At 40.3% G+C, this 24,387-nt stretch overlaps 1 protein-coding gene across 1 annotated transcript in view; it reads right to left on the reverse strand.

Annotated features, from left to right (window-relative positions):
- lekr1 (Leucine-, glutamate- and lysine-rich protein 1) overlaps positions 1-23,611 on the reverse strand; it is a 70,952-nt gene extending 47,341 nt beyond the window's left edge. The window contains exons 1-2 of the mRNA XM_087173779.1: positions 23,501-23,611; positions 3,834-4,363 (exon numbers count right to left, since the gene is read on the reverse strand). Coding sequence (XP_087029905.1) covers positions 3,834-4,363; positions 23,501-23,599 — 629 coding nt within the window. The 5' untranslated portion in view covers positions 23,600-23,611. The remainder of the gene's footprint in view (positions 1-3,833; positions 4,364-23,500) is intronic.
- Positions 23,612-24,387: the final 776 nt, after the last annotated feature.

Genomic DNA, 24,387 nt, shown 5'->3' on the forward strand with positions numbered 1-24,387 from the left:
TGCATCTGTTTGAAAGAGGTGTTGTACATTCAGATTAAATGTGATGGAAGGGAGCCATAGAAAAAAAGTCCCTCTTCCATCAGACAACTGAAGATGTTAATTATCAGTGTTACTATTAATGAGCGTAATTCACACCCAGAATGAAACATAATCTGTTAATGAGCTATAGGTAATTTTGCACACGCACATTTGCCATTATTTTGAATTACTACTACTTATCTGCCTAATTTGTTTTTTACCAAGTTGGATATGTAGGACCTTTCAGAAAAAAAGATTCAAAGTCAAAATCACTGCTAGGATGTTGAAATGAACAAATCATAAACTAGTAAATGCTATAACTTCATATTACGTGAACATAGCATATGCTTCTTTTTCTCTCTGTTCCTCCCTCTTTCCTTGAGATCAAAATATCTCCAGCTCATCTGAGTTTGAACTTGTCTAGCAGGTGACATTTTAAAATCACGTTTAATTACACTGTACATTACTATCCTTCTCACCTCACTTTCTTCTGTCATACACCTGTCATACACACATACACACACTCATGTCATGAACACACATGCTGTCAGACAGTTGACATTTTAATCAGGTCTAGTTTGTGTGTTGTTATCAAGCCACTAGTCAGGCTCTCTACCAGATAAGGAAGACAGCAATGACATCTAAAGAGAAAAAGAGGAAAACCTGTGTATGTGTTGGTTGTAGTTGTATGTTGAGGGGTGGGTCAGTATTGGGATGTCTAATTAAAACTATGTTGATAAAGAAGTGGCTCAAGTTAAAAACAGAAAAAAACAGAAGCCTTGTTTAAGTATCCTGCTGGTTGGAAACATTCATGTCTATGCCTGTATAAAATCTATTGCCCTTTCATGGTAAATTACATAATCTAACAACAAAAGCTGTATTAAGAGTCTCAGAGTGGGAGGGGAGGGTCGTCAATCATAAACATATCTCACAAAAGAGTCAATACCCTGCTGTGTAGCCAGCCATTCAGAACATCCTCATTAACTCCCACTCACATGCCATCTTTCTCTTTTTCTCTCTCCCTCTTTTGACTTTTAATCTGTTCACCACTTCACCTGTGAGAGTGATGGTGTACAAATGCAGAAAAGTACTGGCAAATTGCTGGTGTAAGTGATAGGGATTGACAGAAAGAAAAAGAGAGGAAAGGGGAAAAAATTAGTTTGTAAACAGGAGCAGAATGCAAATGACTCAAATCTGACAATATTTCATTTAGATGAAAAAAAAATATTTTATATTTGAATGTAGATGAACACAAAAAGAAGAAAAGAAAAGAAAAAAAAGAGAGATCAGAGAGAATCCACTGCTGTCAGTCCAGGCTGGCCTCTCACACATCACTGCGCCATGCATCATTATCTCTGCCTGAACTTTGACCTCCTGACCCACGCTTGGCCCCAAGGCTCAAGAGCACAACTGTGTGCAGTATGTGTTTGTTTGCCTGTGTTTGCGTGTGTTTTTTACTCAACGAAGAGGCAGTGTATAAGAGATAATCAGCTTACATTAGACCACATAGGGGATTGGTTCCTCCCGTCTACCATATACATAACAACATACGGACAACCTGAAAACCTGCTAGCCATATGAACATACCGGCTGTGGCCTGCACATACACACAAACACTGCAAAAATTAAAGCAAGCCATCCACTATGAACCACTGCTGAGCAGAAACTGGCCCACATATACACAGATATCAATATATAATATAAACTTTTAATTGTGTGTGTAATTAAATAAAAAGGGATAAAAAAATAAGCAACCTGTTCATTCACTGTGATTGTCCACAACATCCTCTAAAATCTATTTGTGGTGTACACTGGGAATTTTCTGAGTGAAGCTGCAGGTGTGTGTGTGTGCGTGCAGTTGTGTGTGCATGGTTTCATATCCTTGTTTGTCTAGGGCTTCAACCTGGTGTCATTGTTTTGTATTTCAACAGGAGTCTTTAGATGTTTTGGATTATTCATAGCTTTCTGGTGAGTCATGGCAAGTGAGCATTTCCTACATATTTCCCAGAAACTTCACTCGGCCTTTGATGGTTGTTTGATTACAGACACCTGCTATTTGATTACCAACACTATAAAGCTGATGTAAGTGACACAACAAGAATCTTCACCACCTGTATGCAAGTGTGTGTGTGTGTGTGTGTGTGTGTGTGTACACCATATGTCCCTTAATGTGGGTAGCTGCACACACACACACACACACACACACACACACACACACACACACACACACTAAAACTAAGTGATTAAATAAAATGTGACCAAAACAAAATACTTTGTTTTTGTGTGACTTCATAACTATAATTACATTTTGAAAATGAGTGAGATGTTGTTGCTTATGTACTTGTTGTATGTAAAGGTGCTCTGACGTTAGTAAGCAGCCTGACCTGAATTGATACTTATGATATAACACTTATTTATAAGAAAAGCCCACTTTTGATGTATACTTAAATTTCCCAGAAAAGCTACCAACAGCCCCCAGAGAACATGCCTGAGCCTGTTACATTCAGCTGAGACACAGTACAGTACATGTGTAGGTGGAGAGAGAAAAACAATGATGGAATAGTAATGAAGAGAAAAGGCCTGACCAGCCTCCATTATTTAAAATGTAACATGCCTCATGGCTGTTTTGCATTCTGGTCTATTAAGATCGTTTTTAATGGAGAAGAGTGTCTTTCATTATCTATCTGTGTGACTGTTCAATGTCAGCACACAATGCATGTAACTATTTTTGCTTTGGTAAAATATGTATTTATGGAAACATATTTTTTCTTTGATGCATAAGACATTGGGTTGATACTAAACATACCTGACTGTCATCATGTTGTTTGTCTGTGTGTCAAAACAAATACATCTTTTCTTTATTTAATGGTATCACAGTGATGACAAGCTGCAGGTGTTGTGGCTAGGTAGGCGGTGCATCAGTCTTAAAATGAGTTCACAGGTGCACATGAGCCTGACTAGACTGGAACATACAAACTTGGCAGTATTGGGGCTGGTTGCACTACATGATAATCTGCAAAGAGAAAAAGACTCTAGTTTCTTAAAGAGCAAATTCACCCCTTGACAGGGGTCATTTAATAAAAACTACTCCATCTATGTAGTGGAAAGGTGAAATTATTTCTTAAATTGATGCCTTATATGAGCAAATAGCTGCAGTTGCCTATTGCCCTTCAGGAGAACATCCTACAACAAATCACATTTATTCTTGCAACGTTATGAAACCAATAGGGATATCTTTTGTCTTGCACACATCCTGATACTAAAGCACAGTCTGCCCCCTCATGTATCATTGATCCAAAATGAATTGGAGCAATGTGGTCTGATTTTATTTGGGTTTTTACTAAATTCAAGCAAGAAAGACATTTTCAATTCTCTGGTGAAATGAGGAGGATGTTTTACAAACATTGTGTTCATGTCAACACTGCTCACAACTGGGTGTATGAAAATGTTTGTTTTGGGACCAGTTCTGTGGAAAATAAACTGAATCACTTGGGATTTAATCAGCACAAGTTTCCTAAAAAGTGTATTTTTTGGATGTTTTACAGAGCCTCATTTACAGTATCTATTTTCCCTTTTCTAGACACTGGATGACGAGGGTGTTAAAGATGAATACATAACTATAGAGCAAGATTTGTGTCAGAGATGCATGTACACACACCAGCAAGTGGGATACATGTCTGATTTGTCTGAGAGTGTGTTTGTGTGTTTTTGTCTTAACAGCATGACTCACAGGATAATTGCCCACATGAAGCCTGGCATTAGAGATCATTTCACACCAGGGACAGGAAGCACAGACAAACACATAAAGACCTCACCTCTCTTCCAGCTGTTGGAGGTATTTTCTCAGCTCGTCTAAATTTTTATTGGCCTTTTGAAGTTCGTCACTCAGAACTTTCTCTCTCTCCTCTGTCTTCCTCTCCAGCTCTTCTCTCTGCCTCCTCAGTCTCTCCACCTCTAAGTTTCCCAGCTCTCTTCTAAGTTGTTTCTCTTTTCCTTCACTGATTTTCTGATACTCCTCTTCCATCTCCCTCCTCTTCCTTTCATTTTTTCCTTCAAACTCCTCTCTCAGAACTCTCTCCATGTCTCTGTTCTGCTCCTCCAGCTCTTCTCTCATGCTGCTCTCTTTCTCCTCTGCTTTTCTCTGCATCTCCAGGTGAAGTGCCCTCTCCCACTCCAGCCTGCCCTGCTCCAGAGCCTCTCGCTGCGCCTTCTCTCTCTGGGCGGTCTCTCTCAGTTCCTGGAGCTCAGTCTCCAACTGAGCCAGTCGGGTGTGCAGCTGATGGAACTCGTGGTAAATGAGGTAGCTTACACCGCAGTAACGGCACACCGTCTCACTGTGCTCCATCTGAGGGGAAAATCAATACAATTGGAATAAGGATAATAATAACAACAGTGATATTAGTTTATAAGTAGCTACAGAAATGCAACTTATGAAACGTCTTTAAAAATTTGGCTTAATGATTTCAGCAGAAACTTTACATAGCCACATTTATGTCTTAAAGGATGCCTCTTAAACATAAGGCCACTGAAAAACAGGTTTCAAATCCCATCCTTAGGGATTAAGATATGATTAAGAAATGTCTCTCTCCTAGTGTATGACTACTATTTAAGTCTGATGAATCAAATCATCACTAAAGCAGACTTTTGACCTTTTTTGCCTGCAACTAATTCACTTTGATGTAATGCAGTCATTTTTAATATTATCAATTAAACCAGTGCATGTGCTGCTATGACAAACTAAAATGATGTGAAAAAGGTCTATTACATCCTTGTTGTTTGCTTTACCTAAGAAGATATCTATTAATAAAATAAAAATCACCAATGGTGACAAATAACTCAATGAATGATGAAGACACGGTGATTATTGTCATGTTTGGAACAAAGCATTAATTTAATGTTTATCTTGTGAGCTACACTGTCTGGATATGGCTTTTCTGATAAATTTATGTAAACCATCTCAGGCAAGAATTGTCTCCAACTGAGTATGACTGTTCAAGAATTAAGTATCTAATAACTCTAATCTAATAAAATCTATATGTTGCTCTTCATTAGGGAATGATTTTAGAATGAGAATATGTGTCTTATCACATGGGGCCTTTAAAACCAAAGAAAAACTAATCAAAGCTGAGTATAAAAACACTTAGACTGACAACTACAGGCTCCATTATCCATCAAAATCTGTTTCAGTTTCTGGCGTCAACAACATCTTTTTATCTGTCAGCAGTTCAAAGCAGAGGAACACAGATACTCTAATCCCTTCTTCAGATATTGTTTTTACTGCTGTCTGTTAAAAAAAACATCTCCCAAAATTATCTTTCTTTCCTCTGTGCATGTCAAAGTATTCTCTCCAAGCTGTTGTCACTTCTTTCAGGCTTATGAGGGATAAGATCACGTCCTCCGGGCTTTCATCTTCATGATGATTTGTGGCAGAGAGGCAGATGATATTTGTATGACATGCTGACAGCTCCCGTGTCAAAAAGCTCCAAATAGACTGCTACATGATGTAAACAAGGTGAAATAAACTTGCAAACAAAGCTGACAACAACTAACAGAACAGTTCATGTAGTCTCTGCTGTCATATGATTGCCTTTGTCCATTTGGTCATTGTCTAGTTTGAGTGTGGCCAAAATATCTCAAACACAAAGGGCCACAGTGGCTTGAACTTTGGCGTATACATTTTTGCTTCCAAGAGTAAGAAACCTACTGATTGTGGTGATGCTATGACCTTTTCTCCAGCGCCATATTCAGGCCACAATTTTCATTTCATAATCACTGATCTTTTATACATGTACAGACATTTTTAAAAATTAACTAGCTCATTTGTTTTGGTGAACTTATGGCCCTTTTCCTTCTCCCCCAGGCTCACAGCATTATGGACTGATGGTAGTGGTGGTATATCTAGCATTTTTGATTGGACTCATCCTGTTTAACTAAGAGAGAACAGAGAGTAGGGGGAAGAGAAACAGGTAACATCACACCAAGGGCAAACCTAAGGAGTTTACAGCCTCAGAACAATTCAAATATTAGATAGTCAGATACTATATACAGTATGTTCATTTGCAATGTACTTCCATCCATTGGGTGCAAGAGAACAAATAAGTTCCCTGAACATAGCAAAGGTAAATAAAAATCTAAATATGAGACTACTTTGTGATATCAAAATACAACATGTTTTACACTAAGAAAACAACAACTAAATACAGAGATGATTTCAAATACTGTTTGAAATTTTGGGGCTAAACATGAAAACACAGAGAAGGACAAGTAGAAAGACAGAGATCCTCTCTCACTTCTTCTTCCAGAGAAGCCAGAAAGAGTGATGGGGTGGTAAAGGAGACCGACAGACAAAACACACAGCATCAGTTGGAAGTGCTTTTGACAAGACAATGATTGACAGGTGACACTTTTAAGAAGATAAAGACTCTCTCTCACTCTCTCTCCCTCTCAGTCTCTCCATCTGCTTGTTTAACTTTCTCTCTCTGTTCCCACCTATCACAGGGCCTTCCTCCTCCGTGTTAGCATCTTGTCTATCCATGTCAGGTCAAGGTTCAGATTATGTCTGCCTCATGTCTCCAGGACAGCGGGAGTCTGTCTTGTAACAGCCGTGACAGACAGACAGAAAGACAGATGGACACTTTATAGAAGAGCGCTGTACTCACAGCAAATGCTGAGGTCCAAGAGTTGAAGGCTATGCAAACTTGGACCCAAAGCAAGTCATTAATAACAAGACTAAAAGCATACAGACATGCTAGTGGTTCTGTGATGCTGTACCTAAGCACAGTGCTGGTTTGAGGACAAATGCACACAAGGATCCAACACCTTTCAAAAGGGCTGAACAAAGCATGTCTCTCATGCAGGTAACCATGGAAAATGAACTCCAAAACAACCAGAAGTAGTACAGTAACAGCAACACAAGTCAAAAAACAATTAACATAGTACTGCATAAGAAAATCATCATAAAATGAAGAAAATGAAACCATTAGGTACATCAATACATTTCACATATACCACGATGCTCATATCAAATTCTATATTTGACACACCTGAGCCTAATGTATTTATGCAATAGTTTTGTCTTTGATATACACCTATGAAACAATATGAGACTACTGACTGCTTTTTTAAAATCATTTCTGCATACATGTCTTGTCTTTGCAGGGCCACCCATGTATTTGGATGCTTGTGATGCTTGATGCAAATCAAATGTGTGGTCCTGCTTTTCTCACCATGGGATGTTGGATTTCAACACCTTATACTGGGAGAAAGGAGAAAGTGTGGGTGGAGAAAAAGCTCCACAACACAACAATGTATGACATCGGTTGCCACAGAATGCACTCTGGAGAATATGGGTTATTATCTGTTTGCAGTGTTAGTGTGTGTGAGTGTGTGTGTGTGTGTGTGTGTGTGTGTGTGTGTGTGTGTGTGTGTGTAAGAGAGAGTGAGCCAGAAGTTGTTAGTGCATGCAAATGTGTGCAATATTTGGGACTGAGGCTCTGGGGGGGTTTGGATGTTTACTGTGCAGATGTCCTTGTGGTTCCTGCAGGCATAGATACAGTAAAAACTAAAAAAAAAAAAGTGTGTGTGTGTGTGCGTGTGTGACTGTGTTCATAAGGGGGGGTTGTATTTTGTCCAAAAATGCTTATGCATGTAAATTTCTGTGTGTTTGTGTGTGCGCGTGTTCTTTTTGTGACTGATGTCGTCATCAAGACAGACAACAAGGGCACAATGCACAATGTTAAAGTGACCTGAGGGCTGAATCGTGCCTCAGCTATGGTTTGACACACACACACACGCACAAAGGCATGCTTTCTCACACTCATGCAATCTAGCACAAACTTAGTCAAAAACACACACAAGGGTAGATGAAAGGCATAGACAGAAACACACACACACCCACCTAAAGACGCACAGACTGACAAACAGACACGCACATGAAAATCCACACTGATACAAGCACAAACATGTACATGGTTTCAAACAAAAGACACAGATGTAGACAGACACATGCAAAGGCAAATTTACTCGCATAAGCATCTTCAGACGGACAGGAAACTCACACAATCGTTCACTCTTTATACACACACACACACACACACACACACCCTGAGGGCAGAATGTCTGCGCCACCAGTTGGCTGTGTGCTCCCGTGACTGAGTTCGGCCCCGTGGGGAGACCCCTTGCCCTGGGCACTGACACGTTCACTTAGCACTCAAACCGCAAAACTAACCCTTCCACACGCTCTCTCTTTCACACACACACAAACACACACACACACACACACACACACACACACACACACACAATATACATGTTTGCAGAAAATACCTGAGCGGCTGAGAGGAGAAAGAGAGAAGCAAAGGGGCGGTCTGAATGAAAAAAGTGCTAGAAAAAGAGAGAAAGAGTGAGGGAGAGGAGGAAAAAGGTCTTGTTGTCCTTTAAATGTTTCATGCCAGCAGCCAATTGATGCTTCTCTTCTACACACCAAACCTCTTTGTCCTCTAGTGCACACACCACTTCTATGGCTCCCCTTGTGTGTGTCTCTTATCTCTCTTTCATTCTGTCTCTTGATTGACTCCATTAGCATGCTGGACTCTTGCCAAAAGCAGTTTAAAACATTAATTTCAAGACACATACAGCTCTTACACTCGCACCACAATGCTTCAATTCATCTGGTAATGATGACTCTATTATACATATATAGAGTTAATAAATATCTATTATCTAAATGAGCTTTAAAAGTAAAAGCTTTAAAAATACTGTATGCAACTATGCAAAACATGCATAAGGATACATCAGTGATGTAGTAGCTATGTGCGCAATAACCACAGAGTGCCAACACTGAATCATCCACCTCGTAACTGAACCTCCAGCATGTGTCTACACCTAAGGTACCACCATATGTGTTTTGTGACTTGGACCCCTCCAAAGTCCATGTTATCACCCCAATGCCTCCATGCTTCATCAATTAAACATGGGGCTATTACCTCTCGCCTGATGTGAAACATTTAGGGGGGTGGAGCAGGCCCAGGTGGGGGGCGACAGGGTGGGGGCATTTTGTGGATGGTTGGTGTCTTGCCAGGATGAGAAACATAATTAATTTATGTGATGCCTTTGAGTGTCTGCGCTCATTGTCTCATATACTGAGGGTGGAGGTGGACTGCTATGCAGACACAACAAATAAAAAGATCTAATTTTCCCAGTCTGACAACTCGTCTCCTTTTACAATCACTCCACCTCTTCTTTCCTCCTTAATCTTTCCCTAATCTTCCATTTCCTCCTTGCATCCCTTTTCCTGGATGTTTTGTCCCCCTCTCCTTCCTCCTCCTCCTCTTCCTAAACAACTGTCCTCTCCCTCCCTCCCTCTCCTCCTCATCTTCCTGCTCCCCTCTCTCTCTCGTCCACCTCCGCCTCCTCCGCTACAGCTGCCGTGACCCATCTGGCTCATCAAAACACCAGAAGTGGGTCACTGTCACGAACACGCAGCCTTGATGTTACACACACATACACACATGCACAGTATACCCCCCACCCCACCCACCCATGTCCATACACACACCCAAACATGCATTCCGTGACCAAAAACTGACCCAACAGGCATGTAGCCAGTTACACACACAGGCATACATTGTGCACACACACTGGTATGCACCCGTATATATAGAAAAAATGGCCACACACATAAAAACGCAACGTACTGAATTAGTTTTCACATCCAAAATCACATCCCAAAGTGACATAAAACATATTATGTAGTGCAGAAAATATTTTATAAACGCTAGATTAGGTATATTATGCGAACAGTTACATTGTTTCTTGATAGAAATTGCAGGCACTTAGAGGCACAAAATAAGGCTTGAAAAGGCTTGTTTTTTGTTCACTTTTCTGCATCAAACAGCTCCCCTCCTCTTTTCCTTTGTGTTAATACTGAACCATTTGGGAAGCCTACCTTTCCAATGTTTCTTTGTGGATTTCTTAACAACCTAGAAATCTCTCTTTGGCTTCTGTACTGCACTTTGTTGGTACTTATCGGCCACAGAAGCCTGGCCAAAATCTGACAAAAAATCGTTTGTCCCTTAATCTTATTGATCAGATAAGTAGAAGGTCAAGGCTTTTAATGAGGGAGAGACAGTGTGCAGGCTGCACACAGCAGGCAGAAACAGAGAATTGTAGACAGCAGGCCACATCAGATCCTGACAAACAGACAGACTAAACAATTTATTTTCTCTAATCCTCAGCATTTGAAAAACCTGAATGCCCTTGTGTAATTCTGGAAAGACGAGAGACTACAAAAACTACAACCCACACTCACAAATACAGTCATATTAAAGCATAGCTGAGTGCACATTGAAATCTGTTTAGAGATGTTATGGAGGGGTACAAGGCACTTAGGCATTTTTTGGGTGCCTGGAGGATTAGAGGCATTAGGATTAGGTTTAATCAAGTGATATGATGATGGGCGGTGGATTTACAGAGGAAAAAACAAAGGCAGGAGAGCAGCCTCGCATCATACCTGGATCCTTCTGAACTCTTTCTCTTTCAAACTCTCTCTCTCTTTCAATCTAACAAATGCTTTCTCCTTTCTATCAGCTTAGCTGCCACTTCATCCCACTTCTCTCTCTCTCTCTCTGTCTGTGAAATCACAGACACGATAGATCACCCAAGCATTTAAGAAGGGATTAAGTAGTTAAGGGACTTATCCATGTTTTTTCTCCCTAATTGTCCTAAATTATTTTTTGTTTTTTGGACAGTGACAGTATGTGAGATCTTGTGGAGTGTGTGTGTGTGTGTGTCCTAGAGAAAACATTGTACAGCTGTGCTCTTATCTTTGCGTGTCATAACGAGAATGTTTTTGTGAGCTTTTGTCACTTTATGAGCGTATATATGTGAGTGCTTTTGTTTTTTTGTTGTTGTTTTCTTTTTTTCCCTTTTGTTTTTTTGGGCATGCGTGAATATGCCTGGGCGCATGTGTGCACATAGTTGTGTATGTGTGTGTGTGCTCGTGATTGTGTGTGTGATCGAGACGGCGCTTCGTGACTGTGGCTTTGTTGATTTTTGCGACGATAAAGACCCCCTGTGGTGCTCAGTGTAGCGAGAGCCAACACTGAGATTCCACTCATCTGGAACCCATGGCGCACCACACATCACATGACAAGTGTGTGTGTGTTTATGAGCAAGTGCATGAATGTAGAAGTGGACATGTGTGTGAATATTTGTGTGTATATGTGAAACCTCGTTGACCATGGCACGGTGTGCGTGTCTGTGTGAATGAATATGCTTCTATGTCTGTTTATCTGGGTGTGTACATGTGTGTGTGTGTGTGTGTGTGTGTGTGTGTGTGTGTGTGTTGGAGGGAAAAGGGAGGGGTAGTAGCGGTCACAAGGGATAGAGCGAAGTGCAAGAGGGGGGGCAGAGGCGTGCGAGTAGCGGAAAGGAGGGAAGGGAGGGGGCAGACAGATCAGGGGCATACTGTACTGTGGTGGATGAATCAAAGTGTGTGGGATGGTCAGTCAGTAACTGTGGTGTGTGTGTCTGTATGGAAGAGTAGCACTGAGGAATCCACAGTCAATCACTCACATTCACAGATGTGTGCATGCAGACGGCAGACGCTGAAATGCAACAGTCAGCAACAGTCACAAGAAAGTCAGGACAAAGTCAGCAGGGCAGACAACCATGTGCGGCATGGGGTGATTGAGCCGTGGGGAGTTAAAAAATATATATAATAAAGTGAGGGATTGAAGTGGGGTATAATCCAGGGTTATATGTTTGTCGGCTGACTGGCTGTCCTCCCGTATTCATATCTTCTCTATCCTTGCCTTCCCTTCCCTGTCTGCCTGGCCGCCCACCTTACTTGCTCCTTTGCGTGGAAGCAGGGAAAGGGCAGTGGCAGGGAAAGAATCACCTATGGCTGCCTCGACCGACACTTGGCCACGCATCACATCACATCCAAACACAAGGCGAGGCACAGCACGGCACGGCACGGCAAGGAATGGCACACACAACAACAAACAGCTAGCCTGACGAGCAGGCAGCAGGCAGAAGACTGGCAGGGCAATTCATGTTATTCTCTGTGTGCATATATGGGTTGTATGGAAGTCAGTCTACGAGTCTTAATGTATTTTCTTAAAGTTAGCTAAGTCTCCAGAACTGACTGGTGACTGCGTCTATTGCAGGTAGATAGAGTTATCATTCTCAAATCAGGGGCCCTGGAAAGACTCACCTACCTACCAAGCTCAAGACAAAACATAACATGCTACGCTATCAGTTGTAAGTCCACAGTTCACTATTGGTGACCTGGAGCCGGTTGCACCAGCTGTTAGCAAGTTTAAACTTAAGTTAAGTGTTTACAAGGTGAGTTACACATCACTAAATTAAAACGGGTTGCACCACACAAACTAGTTCTTACATAGAGATTGTTGTTTGTTACTAAACATCTACACCCAGTAACTGCCAGATGAAAGTGCTGCATAATCAAACCAACTGACATACGTCTGCAACATTGGCTAATATATAACAGATTTGGTCGACAGATTTGATCAAGATGATTTTTGCTCATTTATGATGTAAATTGGGAAGATTTTAATTACTTTTCAGAAAAATAACATGGTATACCTCAAATTGCTTTTCCGACCTATGAGGACAGAACACAACTACATATTGTAAGTGCCCAATGATCGGATGATAAAGTGACCTGTTTAATTTATATCCGCTTATATCATCAACAGAAAGCCTTCACAACATCTCAAAATGGATGTGTAACAACTATTAAATTAAAATTAAATGAGGACAAAACTAAAACAATAGTTATTGGTGCTGAATCTAAAAGAGACAGAATTCTAATCTTTGGCAAAGCAGACTCAACCTGAGGCAAAAATCATGGGTGTCATCATAGACAACAATTTAAACCTCAGTAAACATCCTGACTACATCAGTAAGAAAGCATTTTTCCATCTAAGAAATATTTCCGTAGTCAGATGATACCTTATTCTGGCTAATGCAAATAAATTGATCCACATATAGGTGTTTTTTCATCTGTACTGTAGCAAAACTTTTTTTTTTACTGGATTACAAATAAATCAGTGAATAGATTTAAAATAAATTAAATAAATAAATAAATAAAAAAGTATTAAAAAAACAAGTAAAAGAGAATATATCACACATATTTAAGCATCTTTACATCATCTCTTTTAGAAATAGATTTTAAAATTTCATTACTAGAGAATATAGCTCTGAATAGTTTAGCACCATAGCTGACTGTTTCTCTCCAGTCATTGCCTTAGGTCATCAAACATTACAGCATTAACTATATCAACAGTTAAGACTAAAGTAAATAAAGTATGGAGAGGCAGCTTACTCTTATGATGGGCCAAAACTGTGGGACAGACTTCCCAAAAACATCTGCCATGCAATCTCTGTAAATTCTTTTGAAAAGCATCCTTTCCATCCGATCATCTTTTTAATCCTGCTTGTATGTAGTCTATATCCTGCGATTATTTTTTTATTCCTTGTCATCTAAATCGTATTGATTGTGTATATAGTTTCACCCTCTTTTATTTTATTTAATGCTGTTTCTGAATGGTTTATTGATTTTAAATGTGTTGTAGATATGTACTGTATGTGAAGCACTTTGATCTGCATTATGAAATGTATTATACACATGAAGTTAAGTTCCTGTTTAAACTGTTGATTGCTCTTGATTGGGCAGTGCTGCAGGTAAATCCTATTAACCGATTTACACATAATTAAAGTCTTCACTAGCTTTCTTAAGTTTTAATGGTGCAAACCGATTAAGTTAATCACTAGTTTGGAACTGGTTATAGTACCTCCTGCTGCATTATACGCCCCTCAGCTGGGAATATAATATTGATAATGAGCTGACTGATAATGTATGTAGAAGGTAGTGTAACTCTTCAGTTCCAGAAATTTGAACAGTTCTGATAGGTTAAAAACCTATTCTCCAAAACACTATATACTATATGAACAAAGCAAGAGAGGCACTATATTATATTTTAATGAGCCTTATGTTTCTCAGGGTCCAGGTTTGAAACACAGACCGAGTGCAGACATGAGGGGTGAAGGCAGGACAGCAGGGTAGCCGGTGCGAAAAAGGAGCCAGAGAAAGAAGGGGGAGTATAGTCTGTTACATTAATCAGAGTTAGCAGACAACACATGTGCTTCCGTTAGCCCCACTAGACCACGCATCACAACACGCGGCTCGGCACGACATGGCACGGCACAGTAAGCCAAGAGAGGCCAGAGGAGGTAACCCTGGCTGAACTGTGTGTGTGTGTGTCTGCCTGCCTGTCTATCCGTGCGTGTTCTATTTTTCTGTTGCTGTACAGTGTGTGAATAAGACCATACCTTCTTGAGTCTGATCCTGCTTTTGTGTTCTTCCTTTACAGTTTAAACCAGGTGGAAACTGATGACATTCTGTCTGACTAGATGACAGTCAGTGGAGCAAAGCATAATGCAACCTCATTTAACCTTCTTGAGCAAGAGAAAACAAGTGCCATCGCCTGCAGTGTTTGTCTCTGTGCTGAATCTGAGTACATTATGCAAATAAGTGTCAGACAGTTATGAATGAGTAAAACAGAGATCTAATTCAGTTTGACTATACAAATAACTAAAGCGTTACATCACCAAAGGCCACCTTTTGAGCAAAGCAGAAAGCTAAAGGTAATATAATGTTTACAAGAAACTCAAAACCTAATTTATTGTTTGCTACAATGGGTCTGTAAGTGGTATGTTTGACCTTTCTGTTGTATCCACTTTCCCTTGACGTGCGTCAAATTCAACCACAGTTATTGAGGTTTCCTAGAATTTCGACAGCACCCAAAAAACATGACAGGACTGGCTGTTTTCAGCTTTGAATATGTGTAAGTACTGAAAGCAGTAACCATGATGGTACAAAATAGTAGTCAATGAAATGAAGTGTTTGAAGAGTGGTGGTAAAAGCAGACGATCAAGGTTTTCCAGTCTTCAAAAAAGCGAGATTTGTAACGCTTGCTGAAAACACATAACATCTTTGTGAATATCATGGATAATGGTCGACTGAGGCTGCTATCAATGAGGAAATTCTTCCTCTTTCGATAGTAAATTGAGTCAGTGCAAAATGTTGAGTCTATAAAAAAGCCCTTGCTCTTATCATTTAATGATGTATATACTCTTTTCTGCTGTCAAACTCACACACAACACCAGTATGCAAGAAATATTAACAAATAATGTTTTAATGTTTTTAAGTGAAATCTTTTGTATTAAGGGACAGACTGTCTGAACATTTGATGAATGTGTATCTTTTAAAAACAACTCCCACAGTGGCTGGCATGGAAACTGCTTCATAAAAGCAACAGTGACCTTGTAATGACCTGTGGATTATCATGCAATATTGTCACTTTGTATTACCAGGCCCCAGACAACACCCGTGACAATATTGCACAATAATCCCCCCGCTGTCTCTCAGTCATTACTGCAGATCAGCATTCACCTGATGAAACCTCCCCCTCTCCCTCTCTCTCTTAATCTCTCTCTCTTCCCCCAGATTTAAGAAAACAGACTGAAAAAGGGCAGGAAAGGTAAGGGTGGAACAGGAAAAACAGCCAAAGAGGAGGAAGAAGGAGGAGTAGGATGAAGAGGGAGGAGGAGGATGGGAGCAAGTCTGAGATACACTGATTAGAGTGAACAGACAACACATGTGCTACCACTAACCACCGACCTCCTGATGTCTTATAGAGAAGAAGGGAGGAGCGTGTCTGGTTTGAAACTATCCATTATTCAGGGAGGGGGAAACTGAAGGAATGAAACAGAAAGAAAGTGAGACAAAAAGAAAGAGGAGAAAAGGAGAGATGTGTAGCACGGTGTACTTCCCCAGGACATGTAGGTTGTCTCTCCTCTCCTCTCCTCTTTTCCTCTAGAAGACTTTGCCATGCTCACATTAAAAATGGATGGAGGGAGGGAGGGAGAGGGAGAGCAAGAGCAGTTGAGAGCCCTCGGTCAACAGTCAGACGCACGAAAAGACATGACAGGGGCTAGTCAGGACTTCGATTGACACGTTTACACTACAACAGATAAACGGAGGGAGAAGTTGAAGATGTTTTTAGAACCAGGGACAGAGGTCGTCACTGAAATGTCAGATTTTAGTAGAAGAGAAAGAAAGGGCTCTCCAGCGAACAAACCAGACTTGACTGGTGATGAGCGTTTCAGTGTTGCAAATTCAACAACTGAGCCTCCGCTCCTCTGTCCAAAAGAACACACTGCACTAACTGTACTACTAAGACTTTCTATAAACTGTTGCCCTGCTTTTTCAAGATTAAAAATGTTCTATTGAAAGGGAGTGTTTCACTTAACTAAGTTCAAATATATTTGTATAGTACAATTTCTTACAAATGCAGCTAATAGCACTTTGCATGATGTTAAAACAGGGAGAAGTAAGGCAAATGTATACACACACACACACACACACACACACACACACACAGGTCATGGACATATCCATGGACATGTCTGCAGCCAGATCCTCCAGTCTATGAACCACAAGGATGCAGCTAAAGTTTTTCCACTATACTGATGTAATGCAATGTCTGGCCCCTATAACTTAAACTTAGCTTTCACCTTACTTTTTCCACTACATTTATTACATCATGTTTGCTTCAGATATTCTACAAGGAAACCTGAAACACATCCTTGTGAAAAAAATATATATATATTAGAGAGGCTCAGTAAACAAAAAGGTCTGACTGACAACAGAGAAAGTTTGAGAGACTGAAGTTACAAAAAACTTCAGGAGCTGTTTAGAAGTTTTATTTAATTTACACAGAGGTAAAGTGGTTTGATAAAGAGGTTTTGAGGCTATTTTTCAATTTGGGTAACACTCAAAATTCCAGCGTGTGATGAAGATGAGTGAGGCCTAGTCTCTTTTGTACCTGTCCTGTCAACATACAGATGGCAGTGTGGTCACAGCATGCACTCTGATCACATCAGCAAGTCTTACTGATGTAAAAGTGAAGCTCCACGACAGGTGTTTAGGTGTACGTGGAGCAAATCACTCTTTTTCTACTTATTATAAAGTGTGCCCAACAAAGAGAATACGACTACATTTAATGCTGCATTGAAATGTAATTAAATGTTTTGTTTTGTTTCACCTATGCTCAGTATTGTGCCAGACAACAACCTGTGACGACAGAGGGCTGAAGCTGCTGCTGATGCTCTGCTAATGTGCTGCTTTCGCTACACAGACTGTAGACATTGTGTAACCATATCTTTAAATAATACAAGAGCACACACACACACACACACACACACACACACACACACACACACACACACACACACACACACACACACGAATACACACATAGACAATGCTTGAACTCCCACCTACAGTCCACATTTTTACAGACAGCAGTCAGCCAGTCAGTACTTGAGGCATTACGGTGACACATTTCAGTGCCTGTGCTCTGTCAGCTGTCCATCGAGAGCGACATGTACCTCTTATAGAAAGAGAAAGAGAGTGAGAGAAAAAGAGAAAGAAGTAGGAAAAAGTACCATGTTGCTGAGACTCTGGAGCAGGGAGATGGCAGCCTGAGGCTGAAACACACTATAATGTGAATGCACAGGCTAACAAAACTGAGAACCTCCTCAATTATAAATGTAACTAGAGTCAAACAGGTAGTGAATGCATGCCATGGCGTGCAGTGTGTGTGTACGGATGGAGGATGGTTGGTAAACACAACCTTTTTAAGTGTGTATAATCTCCTGTTGTGTTCTTAATGGGTATGTTTGGTGTTATGAAAGAAAATAGATGAAGGAGAAAGCTGGGTGTGTTGGTGTGCTTGCATGTGTGTGTGTGTGTGTGTATGACAGATTATTATTATTATTGTTATTGTTTTTTTGGTCTTATTCTCTTCATCGATTCTCTCATACTGAAGAAAACGAAACAGAAAATCTTTCACTTATCTCTCTTGCACACACAGCCCCCTATTCTCTCTGCCTCCCTTGCTCTCCGCTCACTCTCTAATTATCTCTGAAGTGAATGTCTTATCCTGTTACATTGTGTTTGGGAGCTTTGCACATACCACAACATTAAAGAAGTTAACAGGGAGTATTGTCCCTCCTGTCTGTCTCTTTCTTTACTTGCTTTTCTTGCTTCTTTTCTCTGTCTCTTTCTGCCTGTGCTTCCCTCTCTCTTGGAGGTGAACGTCTTGTCCTGTTACACTGTGTGTTTGAGCTCCTCTCAGACTGTGACACTTGAGAAGTGAATAGGTAGTATCAGCACCTCATGGAGAACAAGAGGTGCTCAGCAGCTGCGCAAAAAGGCTGTGGTGTACTCTGCTCGGTGCTGCACTTAAAACTAATCCTTTAGCCACATTTGGACTGGAACACTGTGCTAGGAAAGAGGGAACACATCTTCTAAGTTAAAGTGTTACTTTGACAACTTGGAGGAAAATCCTGCCAAGTAAGGAAGGAGTGAAACAGCTTTGTTTAGAGTTTTGAGGTGGCAATAGACAGTGGCTTATGCTGCGTTCAGATCAACAATAGCACTGTCACTGCATTAGAAAAGAAAAAAGCAGGGTTGTCCAGCAAAAAGTTAAACCTGGCTCAACTTTTGCAGTAATACAATGCAACATCATCCAGCAGCACTGTGTTCTCCGGTAAAATAAGTGCAAGCACAAAATCCAGGTAGGCTACTTTGTAACACGAACAGCATATTCTAGTTTTCACATCATTACCGTCAAAAGGGACATTAATATGATTTTCTAAATTAATTACCTAGAATTATTAAAAGTATAGTATTAGAGTAGAGTATTAAAAGGCTCACAGATTTATAAACTTCTGGTCAGTGTTTTCGTGTCTGAGAAACCTTCAATTTAATCAATGTTTTAATCAAGTTGGACTTCTTGGATCATATTTCATCCTCCCACTGGCACCTGTAGCAACACACAGCCTCTTGAGTCTTTAATAGATGTGCTATTTTTAGTCTAACTACCTGCTTTGAGCAGCAGGTTTGAGTTGATTCTTAGTCCCAAGACCATCAGTAAAAGGGGGGGAGTAACGCTCTCAGGTCCCTGAATAACAAGTGCTAATGTGCCCTTGAGAGAGACAAAGAAGGGAGTGAGAGGAAGTATGCCTGTTTTCACATGACACTGGATGAAACTGCAAGGCAGCATGCATTCTCAGCATATTTGAAATACATTACAGTACTGTATTTTAAGTTCCCTTGCAAAACCAGCTACACTTGCAGAGACAATCCAGTCAAAAAAAGTTCAGCATTGAGATTAGAGTGGTTGGCAAAAGAATAAAATTGCTCCCTATATGCCATTAACCTCACAGAAGCCATCAAGTCAGTAAGATGCTTTAAGACAATGGAAACAATGTACATACACTCTAATTTGATCATAAGACTGTCAGTATAAAGCTGTGGAACATGCAAATTCTGAAATAGTTCAAAGAGAAACTGTGGAAGAATATAGATCTCACTGTTCAAATAAATCTGTGCTTAATTTCATTTCCATGCAGGCACAGGACAGAAGACAGGAACATGCCGTGGACATGCTATCAGACTTGTCATGTCTTACAGAGTCATACATAATAGAAAATCATTCAGTTTTCAATCCACCTGCAAGTTTTTAAAATCTGGGCAAAAAAGCCACATTAAAAGGAATGCCATGTTGGCAGTTTCACACCCAGTCTAACATCATTCACTTTGAAATTTAATTAAGACTACTGTCTTGCAATGTATGAGTGAGTTTTTCATTTGTGTGTGTACCTATAGCTGTGTATATATATATATATATATATATATATATATATATATATATATATACACAATAAGCATGCTGATGGCATGAAAGTTCAGTGCGAGTATGTGTGTTTTTGTGCCCGAGTGTGTGGGTGGGAGGCATGGTGTGTGTGTGTATGTGTGTGCAACCGCAGTGCTCTCCCTCTCAGCAGCCCACCATTAAACCTTGGTGCCAGCCCTCTCCCAGCACACCAGGATTAACAGCACTTAAATGGGCCTGTTAGTACACCACCTCCTCTTTGCCTCCCACGCCGACTAGCGCACATGGTGCTGCCCACAGCTTTGCGCTTGCAACGCATTGCCTCTGTTGTTTTTTGTTCTCCACTCGCTCCCGGCCACCTAAGCCTCCTCCAATAAATGGTGCTGAAGTGTACCCAGCGGGGGGCTAAGCCCAGAACATCCTCTATTTTACGGACCTATTGGAATCTGAGTGGATGACAGAGGGAGGAAGGGAGGGAGAGAGGGAGGGAGGTATAGCCTGAGACTGAACCAGATGGGCTATGATCAAAATGTCAGTCCCTCCCTCCCTCTCTCATTCTTTGTTATTGTCTCTCTTTCTCTGTCCATTGCTCTGTGTGTGGTTATCAAATTTCCCTCATGAAAAATCATAAACAGAAGGACTGAAACGGATGCACACACCCACACCGGGGAGAAATAGACGGCCACTACAAAAATCAATAAATAAAATGGATTCCCATTTGAGTCTGTGGGCCATGACGCAGCAGGCAGAAAGACTGATGGACAAATGGATGTATGGGAGAATGGACTGTGTGTTTGTGTGTGTGTGTGTGTGTGTGTGTGTGTGTGTGTGTGTGTGTGTGTGTGTGTGTGTGTGTCTGTGTCTGTGTCTGTGTCTGTGTTTCTGTGTCTGTGTCTTTGCGTTGTGCCCTATGCATGCATGGGTGTGTTTGTGTGAGACTTTTGGGGTGGAGACTTTCGGGGAGGGGGGTGTGAAAATTCTTATCATCGGTGATGCTTGATCAAGGAGAAAGGAGAATTCATCAATATTTATTATATTTATTTATACACTTAGAGAGATTACTATAGGGAGCTTACACTCCATAATTGGTCAAATATCTCGAAGAAAAGAGAGAAGAGGGATGTGTGAATACACTATTGGTTCATTAACCATAAACAAGGAAACAAGACTATATACGCCCAAGTGCTGATTCTTAAAACACCCAGCCACTTGTTACTGACCATCCAAGGTCTACTGTTATCAGCCCTGACACCAGTAGTATCAGCAGAAAACCACAGCTGCGTCTGGAGGAGCCGCCTGAGCGTCTCAAGGCCTGTAAGATTTAGTGCAGTAGCTGGGGCGCAGAGACCTAGGGCCTCACACTTTCACCCTGAGTAGGTCATTCATTAAGTGGACACAAGAAAATTCCCTCATGAGGAGGGGTATGTGTAGATGGGTATGGGATGGCTGCTCTCACATAATACCATGGGGCATATTGTGCAGAGCTACTATTGACCTCAACAGGATTGGGTGATCTGAGAATCTTATATCATGGACAATCTTACTTTGGCATATGATCTACCTTTCGGATTAATTTTATAGATTGCATTATTTAAAGGTGCTATAATTGGATATCTAATTGTAAAAGTTCAATTGGTGGTAACCAGCCCATTGTTAACTGTTAAACAGCTAGCCCGCTAACTGCAGTTGGCGCCAGTGGTCCTTGTTCTGCTCTGCAGCCACAGTGAGCTTGGCGTAGCGGCACATTTACAAGTTCTCCAAATGAGTAGAACAAGAACCATTGTCACCAGATGCAGTCCATCCTTAGGACAAGCAACACAAGGCGGCATTTTAAAGGTTATATTTAATCTCTTTCATTTAATATTTATTCTCTTCTGATTCTAATTTTTGCCTAATTTTCTCTCAAATTTCCTTCATAAATGAAAGGCATACTGTCCTAAAGCCATGAAAATTGAGTTAACCAGTCAGATTTTTTTTATTTAGGCCAGAGCTATTGCATGGGGGCAATCGTCATTGGCTTTTCAAATAGGTGCACTCACTGTCTTTACTCGACCCTCCCATGGTGAAACTCAACAGAACAATGTGGAAACACTTTAAATTTGTAGGCAGCAACTAATGAAAATAAGACTCCCAAAGCTGACCTGACGGAACTTGAAAAAATTGTTTTCATGTTGGAAGAAGTGAAGAAGAGGAAGTTGCCTTACTGTCTGCAATGGACGTCACATGAAAATATTCACAACTTGGAATACTTTTGTTGAAAGCCCTTTTAAAGCTTTTGATCAGTAGAACCTTACAGACTAAAGGAATATAAATAGCTCTAATACTCACAGTTTGCCACTGATCTGTGGGGAGACTCGTGATTCAGATCGTGGATTGCGATTCTACCCAAAAAGATTGTCATATGATCTTTTGGCCAGATCACCCACCCTTAGGCCTCAATGAGAAATTCCAGAAATTACTAGAGAGCAGAGCAACAGACTGGACTGAGACAGATAGGAGAGAGGACCAAACTAAGAGATAGAGAGCAGTCTCTACTATGCACTTGAAGTGGGATGAACAGCAGTAATGGTGTGCCATAGTTTATTGTTCCTGATAAACTGTAATGTGATAAAAATGTGTCAAATTATGATTTGAAAGATTTTGCAAAGTGCTAACTTATTTACATCTATGATGCAGCAGCACACAATGCTAAAATCACTGTGGAAGTACTAGTTCCAAAAATGGAGTGACTTTGGTAGTGTGGAAGTGATTTGATAGTATCAAAGAGCAGATGCGCAACTACTCGAGCAAAATGAGGATAGATTGTAAAAGACAGAATATTATTGTCTTGTTTTCCCAGCCTTTTGGAGAGCTACAGATAAAGCAGTCAGGTCCCTCTCATAACCAGCCAGCTGCTCAGTTTGTAAAATTCTGCATTTTTAATGTGGGAGAAATGGTTTAAATACAAAGGTTACTGTTGTAGTGAGAAATTAATTAACTTTACAAAGGACAGAGGTAGAAAATGCTCTTACACCTTATTTTTTGACACTCAGAATGGGAAGTAAAACTACTGGTTTAAAACCACTTACTTGGCAGTATGTTTTTGATTTATGATGATATAAAAACCCTTTTCCAAAAGCATAGTGTAATGTGAAAAATGCATTAACGTCAACTTGAAATACAGAGAATGCACTGCTATAATTGGTAGTAGATACTCTATGTGCCGCCTGTTTAAAAGGGAAAAGCAAGATATATTCCCTACTAATTTATATTCATACCATATGGCATGTCATATGGGAATATGTATCTGCCACCTGACATTGACAAGGATATGAAGCAACACGCAATCGTTGCCACGTTACGTCTTGTGTGCATATCTTAAAACAGATGGAAGATTAAAAGAGGAGACATTGTCCCATTTCTTATTTAAATCATATGGATTACTGCAGCATATGGAAAGAGTGCACTGTTGACAAACTCGTCAGGTTTTCCAGGTTAGTAAAAAAGAAAGACAGCATATGTTGTGTCAATATGGTCTTTCATTAACATGTTGCTTTGAAAGGTAACATGTACAGCATGGCCTAAAAACTAATGTATGTGTGAGCTGAATATGATTTCATACTGGTTGTCCTAAGAGGAGAGTATTGGTGCTCAAATATAATTTCAAATACAAAATCAGCAAGGTACCTGCCACGTGTTTTCAGGAGCATGATTTCTGAATCACTGCCTACCTTTTTTATTTCTTCAGGCAGTGGGTAGATCGGAGGACGATGAAGAATCATCCTCATTTCCTTCTCCTTCTCCTTCTCCCTCTCCTGCTCTGCCTCCATATATATCTCCTTGTCTCCTGGAAACAAGCACAAGACCAGCAGAATTAGCTACACTGGAAATTGTGTACAGTAGGTGTTATGGATTTTCATTTGGTGCTAGGACTGCAACTAACAGTTATTTTCAATACTGATTAATCTGTTGATGTAGTTTGTCTAGTTAATAATTTCATCTACACAAAGTCAAAAAATAATGAAAACATTTCTTTAACCAGCAGCAAAATATAATCCATTTACGATGCTATTAAACAAAGAAAAGCAGCAAATCCTTACATTAGAACATCTGGAACCAATGAATGTTTAGCATTTCTTCTTTATAAATGATGAAATGGTGAACTGAGCTCTTGAGAGGAGAGTTGTGTCTCTGTCTTTAACTTCCCCATTCCTGTGTAAAAACCATTCCCTTCAATTTACAACACAATGGCCAACAGTAGCACCTTCCAGAAAAAAGTGTGCGTGTAAAAACAAAAAGATACTAGCGATCACTACAAACAAAGCCTTGATTTCTACAAGCATCCTAAGTCTTCTAACTAATATTACCCCTGAACACTTTTCAGGATAAAAATGGGTGGTACTCTTAAAGTGATGAATAGCACATAGCCTCTGAAGTTAATATAAGGATAAATCTCTTAGCGTGATGTTCAACATATTAAACCCATTTGCTGTACACTCTATTCAATAGATTAATCAGTCAAGCTTATGGCATTAAGCTTATAGACTCTAGATTATGGCATTTCACAGCTAAGGGTATTTTGTTTTCACAGCCATACATTAGCTTGTCCTCCACCACA

Source organism: Seriola lalandi, unplaced genomic scaffold (genome assembly GCF_002814215.2).
Source record: "Seriola lalandi dorsalis isolate HSWRI2012SDOR001 ecotype SW California unplaced genomic scaffold, Sedor1 jcf7180002054281, whole genome shotgun sequence".
NCBI lineage: Eukaryota > Metazoa > Chordata > Actinopteri > Carangiformes > Carangidae > Seriola > Seriola lalandi.